Source organism: Cherax quadricarinatus, chromosome 3, assembly GCF_038502225.1.
Source record: "Cherax quadricarinatus isolate ZL_2023a chromosome 3, ASM3850222v1, whole genome shotgun sequence".
NCBI lineage: Eukaryota > Metazoa > Arthropoda > Malacostraca > Decapoda > Parastacidae > Cherax > Cherax quadricarinatus.
Genome location: NC_091294.1, coordinates 61,861,485 through 61,875,517, shown reverse-complemented (window position 1 = coordinate 61,875,517; position 14,033 = coordinate 61,861,485). Strand labels below are relative to the sequence as shown.

Sequence of the window (14,033 nt, the reverse complement as noted above, 5' to 3'; positions counted from 1 at the left end):
ATAGTCTTTATTAACTCCTTTAGAACAAACCCATTTCTTAAAAAGGAACAGTTTCTCATTCCCAAACTCAGTTAAGGTCTGCCCATCCTGAAATTTTTGATTCCTGAACTTTTGTCTATATTTCTCAGGTATCATTTGGTATGCAAGCAATACTTCCTCTTTAATCTTATCATAATCAGAAAAATCTTGCCCCTCCAGAGTCTCTACTCTTTGGAATCCTTTACCTACAAGTTGTGTGCGAACTAGGGTAGCCCACTTCTGTTTGGGCCATCCTTGCTCCAAAGCAGTCTTCTCAAAAAAAGAAAAATACCTATCTGGGTCACTCTCTGTAAACTTAGGGACAAAATTTGCAGCTTTAGTTATGTTAAAGTACTGCTCAGGCTCTTGTTCTGAACCTCCTAACCTTTGACGTTCTTTCTCCTTAGCTTTCATTATTTTCATTTCAGCCTCTAGTACAGCTAATTTCAGTCTCATTCTCTCCATTTCCATATCACCTGGAGTAGGTGATTCCTCATCTTCACTATTAACAGGCATGTTTACTGATGAATTATTACCTTCTTCCCTGAAGCCTAAAAAATCTGAAGACTCATCTTCTGACATGGTTTTATCTTTAAACACTTGCTTCCCTCTTACAGTATCAGTGGACAAAGTTTTCCCACAGGCACATAAAATAACACAAATTGAATGTAAACTATGCACATAGCACTTACCATAACCACAACAAAAATGTGTTACTCCCTTTCCCCCACCTTAGGAGAAAAACAACCTGTAAACTAATATATGAAAACAACACTTCCACTGACACCACCTTGGTAAATCTTCTACCAGAAACATGCAACTGTTATTACCCCATACCAGCACATATAGTTCAAAGAATGTTTTGAGTTATTTTAGCAGTCAAATAACTATCCCAGACAGGCCCCCATGTTACGTTGGTTTCCCTTATTTCTTGGATGGTAAGGTTCTCACTACATGTTCTAGTGTGGGGTAGCTTTTACTTAATGGCCTTATTTGTCTAGGGGTAATACTTACATCATGGCTGATCATCTTGAGTGTCTCTGATACCCTTTCACCAGCCCTCTTCACAGGTTATGTAAACTACTACTATAAAAATATAACTGTATTCTCAATAGATATGTACAGAATATACAATCACAGCCTCCATTTTCAAAACAAAATCTACACACTCCATGCCTGTGCTCCACATGGTGTGTTGCAACAACTCTTGTCCTTCACTCTTCCTGACATAACTCTGGGCTAACCAGTGTTTTGACACACTTTAGTCACCCTGGGTATGGTGGCCAAAACTTAATTTATAAAAACTCACCCCTGGAGCACACATGATGCCCCAAAAGATAGGAGAAGGACCCAGAGATCCTGCCAGGTTGAAGGTCAGCCACAGAGAGAGAGAGTCAGTGAGAGGGAGAGAGAGAGAGCCTGGCTAAGCTCCTCCCACCAAAACAAAAGACTGTTGCCAAGCACACTTCTCCAGTTACCACAATTCTACCACCTCTTAACTTTACTTTTACAAAAAGAAATACAACTTTATAAACTACTTATTTAAATTGTGTGCTTATGTGTCTATAGTATAACCTATTATATTGAGAAAAATAGGTTTGACCCAGCTGCCTCTCAGTCATAAGGTGGATCAGTCCTTCTGACATTTAGAGCAAAGTCCCCCTCAATTCAATAGAATTAGGTATTCCAGAGTAACTGTTACTTATAAATACATGTTGGGTCCTATAGCCCCATAACATATATATACATATATATATATATATATATACATATATATATATATATATATATATATATATATATATATATATATATATATATATATATATATATATATATATATATATATATATATATATGGTTCCTGGACGACGGTACCCTAGCTGGCACAACAGAATCTCTCCTGGAGGACATCAGTAAAATTAAAGACATGGGAGAAGCCTGGGCCTTTCTTTAAACCCCACCAAATGTGAAATAGTTTCTACCAATCAACAGTTGATCCAGAATATTAGTACCGTTTTACCAGGAGCACGAGCCATTGATCCAGCCAATAGCACTCTCCTCGGTGCTCCCCTTGGGTCCAATGCCATCGATCTGGTCCTAGGAAAAAAAGTCTCAGACCTCCGGACGATGGAAAGCAGGATGAAAGACATTGACACACACGATGCCTTCTACCTACTCACCAGGTGCCTGTCAACCCCAAAACTTACCTATTTTCTGAGATGCTCCCCAGCCTTCAGCAGTCCAAAACTCAAGGAATATGACTCTCTCCTGAAGGCCATGCTAGAGAGTGTATTGAATCTTTCCCTTGACGATGGACAGTGGTTGCAAGCCTCACTTCCGGTCAGGCTTGGAGGGCTAGGAGTACGCAGATCCTCCCAGATTGCTCTACCAGCTTTCCTATCCTCTTCCATTGCATCAAACGAGTTGATAAGACAAATTCTTCCTGACACCCTCAGTGACTCAGCAGGAATAGAAGACCCTAGCTATGTCAGTGCCATCACCGAATTGGAGACTCTTACTGCTCCAGCACCAAACCCTAGTGCAGCACTGGCTCACAAACAGTAAAGCTGGGATAGCCCAATTGCTGAAAAGGTGCTTGCCAACATGCTCAGGGCTGCAACATCAGATAGGGAGATTGCCCGTCTCCAGGCTGTGAGTGCACCTCACTCCGGGGACTTCCTCCAAACAGTTCCCATATCGGCAATGGGAACGCGACTCGACCCTAAGACCCTCCGTATTGCAGTGGCTCTGCGCCTTGCTGCCCCAATTCACACAGAATATATGTGAACCATACCCCCGGCCGGGATTGAACCCGCGGTCATAGAGTCTCAAAACTCCAGCCCGTCGTGCTAACCACTAGACCAGCTAGCCACAATAAGATTCATCCAACTAGGTATATTTCTACACCATAGGAAGGTTAGCACAGGCACCTCTGTGACCACAAATGCAAGTTTTTACAGACGAATCTCCAGCTAGCGTGGCCGTGACGAACTCTAGCTCAAGTCCCTTCACTGCCGTCAACATGACTTAAGAAATTGTAATGACACGATTGCAAATAAACCATACCCCCGGCCGGGATTGAACCCGCGGTCATAGAGTCTCAAAACTCCAGCCCGTCGCGCTAACCACTAGACCAGCTAGCCACAATAAGATTCATCCAACTAGGTATATTTCTACACCATAGGAAGGTTAGCACAGGCACCTCTGTGACCACAAATGCAAGTTTTTACAGACGAATCTCCAGCTAGCGTGGCCGTGACGAACTCTAGCTCAAGTCCCTTCACTGCCGTCAACATGACTTAAGAAATCGTAATGACACGATTGCAAATAAACCATACCCCCGGCCGGGATTGAACCCGCGGTCATAGAGTCTCAAAACTCCAGCCCGTCGCGCTAACCACTAGACCAGCTAGCCACAATAAGATTCATCCAACTAGGTATATTTCTACACCATAGGAAGGTTAGCACAGGCACCTCTGTGACCACAAATGCAAGTTTTTACAGACGAATCTCCAGCTAGCGTGGCCGTGACGAACTCTAGCTCAAGTCCCTTCACTGCCGCGCGTTCAATCCCGGCCGGGGGTATGGTTTATTTGCAATCGTGTCATTACGATTTCTTAAGTCATGTTGACGGCAGTGAAGGGACTTGAGCTAGAGTTCGTCACGGCCACGCTATCTGGAGATTCGTCTGTAAAAACTTGCATTTGTGGTCACAGAGGTGCCTGTGCTAACCTTCCTATTGTGTAGAAATATACCTAGTTGGATGAATCTTATTGTGGCTAGCTGGTCTAGTGGTTAGCACGACGGGCTGGAGTTTTGAGACTCTATGACCGCGGGTTCAATCCCGGCCGGGGGTATGGTTTATTTGCAATCGTGTCATTACGATTTCTTAAGTCAGAATATATGTGTATTTGCGGCGAAGTGTAAGCAGACCAATACGGTCTACATGGTCTTAACTGTTCCAAAACCAAGGGCTGGCATGCAAGACACAATGAGGTCAACGACATCATTAAGAGAACCCTTGCTACAGCTGGATGCCCTGCCGAGAGGGAGCCACGATCACTTGCAGCAAACAATACCCACAACCCAGCAAACCGCCCCGACGGGATCACCATCTATCCTTGGAAGAATGGCAAGCTCTTAGCATGGGACTATACTTGTGTGTCCACACTGGCTGACACCTATATCCATCACAGTGTGGGGCGACAGGGAGGAGCTGCTGACCACAGGGAGGAGTACAAGATCAGCAAGTACAGGGACATTAGCCAACAGTATCAATTTGTCCCAGTGGGATCAGAGACCTTGGGATCATGGGGAAAAAATGCCACACGTTTCCTTAAAGAATTGGGGTCCAGACTCATCGACACCACCAGGGACCCAAGGGCAGCCACTTTCATGTTCCAGCGCCTCAGCGTCGCCATCCAGAGGGGAAATGCTTGCTGCATACTTGGCTCACGTCCAGCCTCGGAGGAGCTGGAGGAAATTCATCATCTTTGATACATTGTGCCATTGTATTCATGTTTATGTTTTTTTCTGTAAATGTATTTTGTTTATTAATATATATATATATATATATATATATATATATATATATATATATATATATATATATATATATATATATATATATATATATATATATATATTCAAACAGCCCCGGGCAGAACCTTGAGTTCTCCCTGATTGAATTGAATGTCTTCTGATTGTCTAAATTAGGATTCTTTTTAATTTTTTTAATTACTGATTTAATATATTCTTATGCTTATGAATCATATTTTTCTAAATTAAAAATTTTACAAAAAGGAGTTAATTTATATCATAAGAAATGCACATGTTTTGCAGATGAGTTTGGCTGGAAAGTGGTTGATGGCGGGGCAGTGACAGTGCCACTGTCCCACCGCCACTGTCACTACCTCAGTACGTATTCCAACACTGCTTCACAACCCAGACTCACGTTGAGGCAGACTGCAATACAACTGGGATGGGATGGTTCTACTTTTGTTGACATGACTCACTATGACAACAAAAATCAGAACCCTCTACCAGCAGTCACTGAACATCACCTCGTTATCTCTTGCAATTCTTCCAATGCTGAATTTTTCATCTGTAATATTCAGGTAAATATACTAAACATACACTACAGAGTTATGCATATCACTGATGCTCTCACAGATAACGGAACAAATTTAGACCTAGTATATCATTTTTTGTTGTTCGTCGATATCGCACATAATGAGAAATCTCTGTATATATTTCAGGCTGGGAAGACAATCTTAAAAACTGTGAATTTTAAGGCGTTACCAACTTCGGTGACTATTCAGGGAAAATTAGAAGAGCAGTTCTATGTATTCTATCACCGAGTTAATGACATTGTTACTGACGATTTAGTTTCTTCATCTGCTGCAGGTAAGAAAACTGATTTTAATGAACTGTTGGTTATTTCTTGATATTCTTATAATGTGCATTCTCTTGCATCTTCTTAGAAATAATACACTAGCACATGCTTGTGGAATCTCTCTTGAAAAATATATATGTTAATTACAGAATTAAATTGAAAATAAAATGTGAAAAAGACATCAGATTTCCTTTCCAGGATTCACATAATCACAGGAAATCCATCACTGGAAAATGTTCCTTAACATAATCATAAAGAGTTGGGGAAATATATCTCATCTAGCCACCAATTTTAGCATTTTGAGAGAGCTGCAGTCTTGGGAGAGTTTCCTCGGCATATCCAATTGCTTGACATAAAGTTACACAAAGTATCATAAATCTTAACTGTAAAGACGAATCAGTCGAAGGAAACATTACTAATACAAAAGACAGGTACATGACTGTGACAGTTGAGTTTGGGACTTGCGTTAAATTATTTATGCTGCAGCATCAGTGAAGTCAGGTGCTAGACGTCTGGTCAGGGGAACAGGTAAGTACCTGGTAAATATTAATTTACTGTAGTATGGGTAAAATCAAGTTCTAACCTTTTAGTTATGTGAAGAGTGAGTTGATAACCAGGGCTAAGTAATTTGTGCAGCTGCATACTTGAAGTCACTTGCCAGCAGGTGATATAGGATGTTTTAAACAAGAGGTTCTGCGAGCATGAATACACACAGGTTTTGCTTTATGAAGTCATAGGTCCTGATGTACCAGGCTTTTATACAGTCTCCCCTGACCCAATAAAAGTTAACGTAGAATGAGTTGGGCTCTGTCCAAACAGTTATATGTTATACTGGTGCCTTCAGTAATCCACACAGTCATATGCATTGGTACCTTCAGTAATCCACACAGTTACATGCACTGGAACCTTCAGTAATCCTCCACAAAGTTATATGCACTGGTGCCCTAAGTAATTCAAATAGTTATATTCACTGGTTCCTTCAGAAATCCACAAAGTACCACATTGGTGCCTTCAGTAATCCAGACAGATATATGCACTGGTGCCTTCAGTAATCTGCACAGTTATATGCAGTGGTACCTTCAGTAATCCACACAGTAATATGCATTGATGCCTTCAGTAATTCACACAGTTGTATGCACTGATGCCTTCAGTAATCAACACAGTTATATACACTAGAGCCTTCAGTATTCCACACAGTTATATGCACTGGTGCATTCAGTAATCTGCACAGTTATATGCAGTGGTACTTTCAGTAATCCACGCAGTAATATGCACTGGTGCCTTCAGTAATTCACACAGTTATATGCTCTGGTGCCTTCAGAAATCAACACAGTTATATGCACTGGTACCTTCAGTAATCCATACATTTTTATGCACTGGTACCTTCAGTAATCCACACAGTTACAGGCACTGCTACCTTCAGTAATACACACAGTTATATGCACTGGTATCTTCAGCAATCCATACAGTTATATACACTGGTACCTTCAGTAATCCACACAGTTATATGCACTGGTGCCCTCAGAAATCCACACAGTTACATGCACTCGTGCCTTCAGTAATACACACAGCTATATGCATTGGTGCCTTCAGTAATCCACACAGTTATGTGCACTGGTATCTTCAGTAAAACACACAGTTACATGCACTTGTTCCTTCAGTAATCCACACAGTTATATGCACTATTACCTTCAGTAATCCACACAGTTACATGCACTGGTATCTTCAGTAATCCACACAGTTATATGCACTGGTACCATCATTAATCCACAGTTATATGCACTCGTACCTCCAGTAATCCACACAATTATATGCACTCGTTCCTTCAGTAATCCAAACAGTTTTATGGACTGGTACCTTCAGTAATCCACACATTTACAGGCACTGCTTCCTACAGTAATCCACACAGTTATTTGCACTAGCATATTCAGTAATCCACACAGTTATATGCACTGGTATCCTCAGTAATCCACACATTTACAGGCACTGCTACCTACAGTAATCCACACAGTTGTATGCACTGGTACCTTCAGTAATAACACAGTTATATGCACTGGTACCTTCAGTAATACACACAGTTATATGTACTTTTACCATACGTAATCCAAACAGTTACATGCACTGTTGCCTTCAGTAATCCACACAGTTATATGGACTTGTGCCTTCAGTAATCCACAAAGTTACATGCACTGGAACCTTCAGTAATACACAAAGTTATATGTACTGGTACCATAAGTAATTCAAACAGTTATATGCACTTGCACCTTCAGTAATCCTCACAGTTATATGCACTGGTGCCTTCAGTAATCCACAAAGTCACGTGCAGTTGTACCTTCAGTAATACACACAGTTATATGTACTGGTACCATAAGTAACAGATATATGCACTGGTACATTCAGTAATCCACAGAGTTATATGCTCTGGTACCTTCAGTAATCCACACAGTTATATGCACTGGTACCTTCAGGAATTTACACAGTTATATGCACTGGTACGTTCAGTAATCCACACAGTTATAAGCACTGGTACCTTCAGTAATCTACACAGTTATATGCACTGATATCATCAGAAATCCTCACAGTTATATGCACTAGTAGCTTCGCTAATTCACACAGTTATATGCAGTGGTGCCTTTAATAATCCACAGAGTTATATGCACTGTTACCTTCAGTAATCCACAGTTATATGCACTGGTACCTTCAGTTATCCACACAGTTTTATGCACTGGTACCTTCAGTAATCCACACAATTATATGCACTGCTACCTTCAGTTATCCACAAAGTTATATGCACTGGCACCTTCAAAAATCCAGACAGATATATGCACTAGTACCTTCAGTAAACCACACAGTTGCATGCACTGGTACCATCAGTAATCCACACAGTTATATCAATGGTACCTTCAGTATTCCACAAAGTTATATGCACTGTTGCCTTCAGTAATCCACAGAGTTATGTGCACTAGTACCTTCAGTTATCCACACAGTTATATGCACTGGTACCATCAGTAATCCACACAGATATATGCCCTGGTGCCTTCAGGAATCCACGAAGTTATATGTACTGGTGTCTTCGGTAATTCACACAGTTATATGCAATGGTACCATTAGTAATCCACACAGTTATATGCACTGGTGCCTTCAGTAATCAACACAGTTATATGCACTGGTACCGTCAGTATTCCACACAGTTATATGCACTGTTGCCTTCAGTAATCCACACAGTTATGTGCACTAGTACCTTCAGTTATCCACACAGTTATATGCACTGGATCCATCAGTAATCCACACAGTTATATGCCCTGGTGCCTTCAGTAATCCACACAGTTATATGTACCGGTGTCTTCGGTAATTCACACAGTTATATGCACTTGTGCCTTAAGTAATCCACAGAGTTATATGCACCTGTTACCTTCAGTAATCCACAGTTATATGCACTGGTACCTTCAGTAATCCTCACAGTTATATATGCTGGTACCTTCAGTAATCCAAACAGTTATATGCATTAGTACCTTCAGTAATCCGCACAGTTATATGCACTAGTACCTTCAGTACTCCACACAGTTTTATGCACTGGTACCTTCAGTATCCTCACAGTTAAATGCTCTGGTAGCTTCAGTAACCCTCAGAGTTATATGCACTGGTGCCTTCAGTAATCCACACAGTTATATGCACTGGTACCTTCAGTAATCCACACAGCTTTATGCACTGGAACCTTCAGTAATCCTCACAGTTATATGCACTGGTGCTTTTCAGTAATCCACACAGTTTTAAGGACTGGTACCTTCAGTAATCCTTGCAGTTATATGCACTGGTAGCTTCAGAAATCCTCACAGTTATATGCACTGGAACCTTCAGTAACCCACACAGTCATGTGCATTGGTACCTTCAGTAATCCTCACAGTTACATGCACTGGAACCTTCAGTAAACCACAAAGTTATATGCACTGATGCCCTAAGTAATTCAAACAGTTACATGCACTGGTTCCTTTAGAAATCCACAAAGTACCACATTGGTGCCTTCAGTAATCCAAACAGATATATGCACTGGTGCCTTCAGTAATCTGCACAGTTATATACACTAGAGCCTTCAGTATTCCACTCAGTTACATGCACTGCTGCAGTCAGTAATCTGCACAGTTATATGCAGTGGTACCTTCAGTAATCCACGCAGTGATATGCACTGGTGCCTTCAGTAATTCACAGAGTTATATGCACTGGTGCCTTCAGAAATCAACACAGTTATATGCACTGGTACCTTCAGTAATCCATACATTTTTATGCACTGGTACCTTCAGTAATCCACACAGTAACAGGCACTGCTACCTTCAGTAATACACACAGTTATGTGCACTGGTATCTTCAGCAATCCACACAGTTATATAGACTGGTACCTTCAGTAATCCACACAGTTATATGCACTGGTGCCTACAGTAATTTCCACAGTTACATGCACTCGTGCCTTCAGTAATACACACAGCTATATGCATTGGTGCCTTCAGTAATCCACACAGTTATGTGCACTGGTATCTTCAGTAAAACACACAGTTAAATGCACTTGTACCTCCAGTAATCCACACAGTTATATGCACTGGTACCTTCAGTAATCCACACAGTTATATGCACTGGTACCATCAGTAATCCACAGTTATATGCACTGGTACCTACAGAAATCCACACACTTATATGCACTGGTACCTTCAGTAATCCACACAGATATATGCACTCGTACCTCCAGTAATCCACACAATTATATGCACTCGTACCTTCAGTAATCCAAACAGTTTTATGGACTGGTACCTTCAGTAATCCACACATTTGCAGGCACTGCTACCTACAGGAATCCACCCAGTTATTTGCACTAGTATGTTCAGTGATTCACACAGTTATATGCACTGGTACCCACAGTAATCCAAACAGTTATATGCACTATTATCTTCAGTAATCCACACAGTAATATGCACTGGTACCTTCAGTAATAAACACAGTTATATGCAATGGTACCTTCAGTAATACACACAGTTATGTGTACTGGTAACATAAGTAATCCAAACAGTTATTTGCACTGGTGCCTTCAGTAATCCAGACAGTTATATGCACTGGTGCCTTCAGTAATCCACATTGTTACATGCACTGGTACCTTGAGTAATACACACAGTTATATGTACTGGTACAATAAGTAATTCAAACAGTTATATGCAAAGGTACCTTCAGTAATCCTCACAGTTATATGCACTGGTGCCTTCAGTAATCCACAAAGTCACGTGCACTGGTACCTACAGTAATACACACAGTTATATGTACTGGTACCATAAGTACCAGATATGTGCACTGGTGCATTCAGTAATCCACAGAGTTATATGCACTTGTACATTCAGCAATCAACAGTTATATTCACTGGTACCTTCAGGAATTCACACAGTTATATGCACTGGTACCTTCAGTAAACCACACAGTTACATGCAATGGTACCTTCAGTAATCTACACAGTTATATGCACTGGTATCATCAGTAATCCACACAGTTATATGCACTAGTAGCTTCGGTAATTCACACAGTTATATGCAGTGGTGCCTTTAGTAATCCACAGAGTTATATGCACTGTTACCTTCAGTAATCCACAGTTATATGCACTGGTACCTTCAGTTCTTCACTCAGATTTATGCACTCATACCTTCAGTAATCCTCACAGTTATTGGCGCTGGTACCTTCAGTAATCCTCACAGTTATATGCACTGGTGCCTTCAGTAATCCACACTGTTATATGCACTGGTGCATTCAGTAATCCTCACAGTTTTATGCACTGGTACCTTCAGTAATCCTCACAGTTAAATGCTCTGGTAGCTTCAGTAATCCTCAGAGTTATATGCACTGGTGCCTTCAGTAATCCACACAGTTATATGCACTGGTACCTTCAGTAGTCCACACAGTTTTATGCACTGGTACCTTCAGTAATCCTCCCAGTTATGTGCACTGGTGCTCTTCAGTAATCCACACAGTTTTATGGACTGGTACCTTCAGTAATCCTCGCAGTTATTTGCACTGGTAGCTTCTGAAATCCTCACAGTTATATGCACTGGAACCTTCAGTAATCCACACAGTCATATGCATTGGTACCTTCAGTAATCCACACAGTTACATGCACTGGAACCTTCAGTAAACCACAAAGTTACATGCACTGGTGCCTTCAGTAATTCACACAGTTGTATGCACTGGCGCCTTCAGTAATCAACGCAGTTATATACACTAGAGCCTTCAGTATTCCACTCAGTTATATGCACTGGTGCATACAGTAATCTGCACAGTTATATGCAGTGGTACTTTCAGTAATCCACACAGTAATATGCACTGTTGCCTTCAGTAATTCACACAGTTATATGATCTGGTGCCTTCAGAAATCAACACAGTTATATGCACTGGAACCTTCAATAATCCATACATTTTTATGCACTGGTACCTTCAGTAATCCACACAGTTTCAGGCACTGCTACCTTCAGTAATACACACAGTTATATGCACTGGTATCTTCAGCAATCCTTACAGTTATATACACTCGTACCTTCAGTAATCCACACAGTTATATGCATTGGTGCCTTCAGTAATCCACACACTTATGTGCACTGGTATCTCAGTAAAACACACAGTTATATGCACTTGTACCTTCAGTAATCCACACAGTTATATGCACTGGTACCTTCAGTAATCCACACAGTTACATGCACTGGTATCTTCAGTAATCCACACAGTTATATGCACTGGTACCATCATTAATCCACAGTTATATGCACTGGTACCTACAGTAATCCACACACTTATATGCACTGGTACCTTCAGTAATCCACACAGTTATATGCACTCGTACCTCCAGTAATCCAAACAATTATATGCACTCGTACCTTCAGTAATCCAAACAGTTTTATGGACTGGTACCTTCAGTAATCCACACATTTACAGGCACTGCTACCTACAGTAATCCACACAGTTATTTGCACTAGCATATTCAGTAATCCACACAGTTACATGCACTCGTGCTTTCAGTAATACACACAGCTATATGCATTGGTGCCTTCAGTAATCCACACAGTTATGTGCACTGGTATCTTCAGTAAAACACACAGTTATATGCACTTGTACCTCCAGTAATCCACACAGTTATGTGCACTGGTACCTTCAGTAATCCACACAGTTACATGCACTGGTATCTTCAGTAATTCACACAGTTATGTGCACTGGTACCATCAGTAATCCACAGTTATATGCACTGGTACCTACAGAAATCCACACACTTATATGCACTGGTACTTTCAGTAATCCACACAGATATATGCACTCGTACCTCCAGTAATCCACACAATTATATGCACTCGTACCTTCAGAAATCCAAACAGTTTTATGGACTGATACCTTCAGTAATCCACACATTTGCAGGCACTGCTACCTACAGGAATCCACACAGTTATTTGCACTAGTATGTTCAGTAATTCACACAGTTATATGCACTGGTACCCACAGTAATCCAAACAGTTATATGCACTATTATCTTCAGTAATCCACACAGTTATATGCACTGGTACCTTCAGTAATAAACACAGTTATATGCAATGGTACCTTCAGTAATACACACAGTTATGTGTACTGGTAACATAAGTAATCCAAACAGTTATATGCACTCGTGCCTTCAGTAATCCACACAGTTATATGCACTGGAACCTTGAGTAATACACACAGTTATATGTACTGGTACAATAAGTAATTCAAACAGTTATATGCAATGGTACCTTCAGTAATCCACACAGTTATATGCACTGGTGCCTTCAGTAATCCACAAAGTCACGTGCACTGGTACCTTCAGTAATACACACAGTTATATGTACTGGTACCATAAGTACCAGATATGTGAACTGGTGCATTCAGTAATCCACAGAGTTATATGCACTTGTACATTCAGCAATCCACACAGTTATATTCACTGGTACCTTCCGGAATTCACACAGTTATATGCTCTGGTACCTTCAGTAATCTACACAGTTATATGCACTGGTATCATCAGTAATCCACACAGTTACATGCACTAGTAGCTTCGGTAATTCACACAGTTATATGCAGTGGTGCCTTTGGTAATCCACAGAGTTATATGCACTGTTACCTTCAGTAATCCACAGTTATATGCACTGGTACCTTCAGTTCTCCACTCAGATTTATGCACTCATACCTTCAGTAATCCTCACAGTTATTGGCGCTGGTACCTTCAGTAATCCTCACAGTTATATGCACTGGTGCCTTCAGTAATCCACACTGTTATATGCACTGGTGCATTCAGTAATCCTCACAGTTATATACACTGGTGCCTTCAGTAATCCACACAGTTATATGCACTGGTACCTTCAGTAATCCACAAAGTTATATGCACTGGTTCATTCAGTAATTCACACAGTTATATGCACTGGTACCTTCAGTAATCCACACAGTTATATGCACTGGTGGCTTCATTACTCCACACAGTTTGATGCACTGGTACCTTCAGTAATCCTCAAAGTTATATGCGCTTGTAGCTTCAGTAATCCTCACAGTTGTATGCAATGGCGCCATCAGTAATCCAAACAGTTATATGCACTGG

General features: G+C 40.8%; 1 protein-coding gene across 3 annotated transcripts in view; it reads left to right on the top strand.

The window, feature by feature from the left end:
• LOC128705855 (uncharacterized) overlaps positions 1 to 14,033 on the top strand; it is a 623,755-nt gene that overhangs the window by 277,338 nt on the left and 332,384 nt on the right. For all 3 annotated transcript variants that reach the window (XM_070092017.1, XM_070092006.1, XM_070092020.1), the window contains exons 3-4: positions 4,864 to 5,138; positions 5,280 to 5,427. In XM_070092017.1, the coding sequence (XP_069948118.1) occupies positions 4,864 to 5,138; positions 5,280 to 5,427 (423 nt within the window). The remainder of the gene's footprint in view (positions 1 to 4,863; positions 5,139 to 5,279; positions 5,428 to 14,033) is intronic.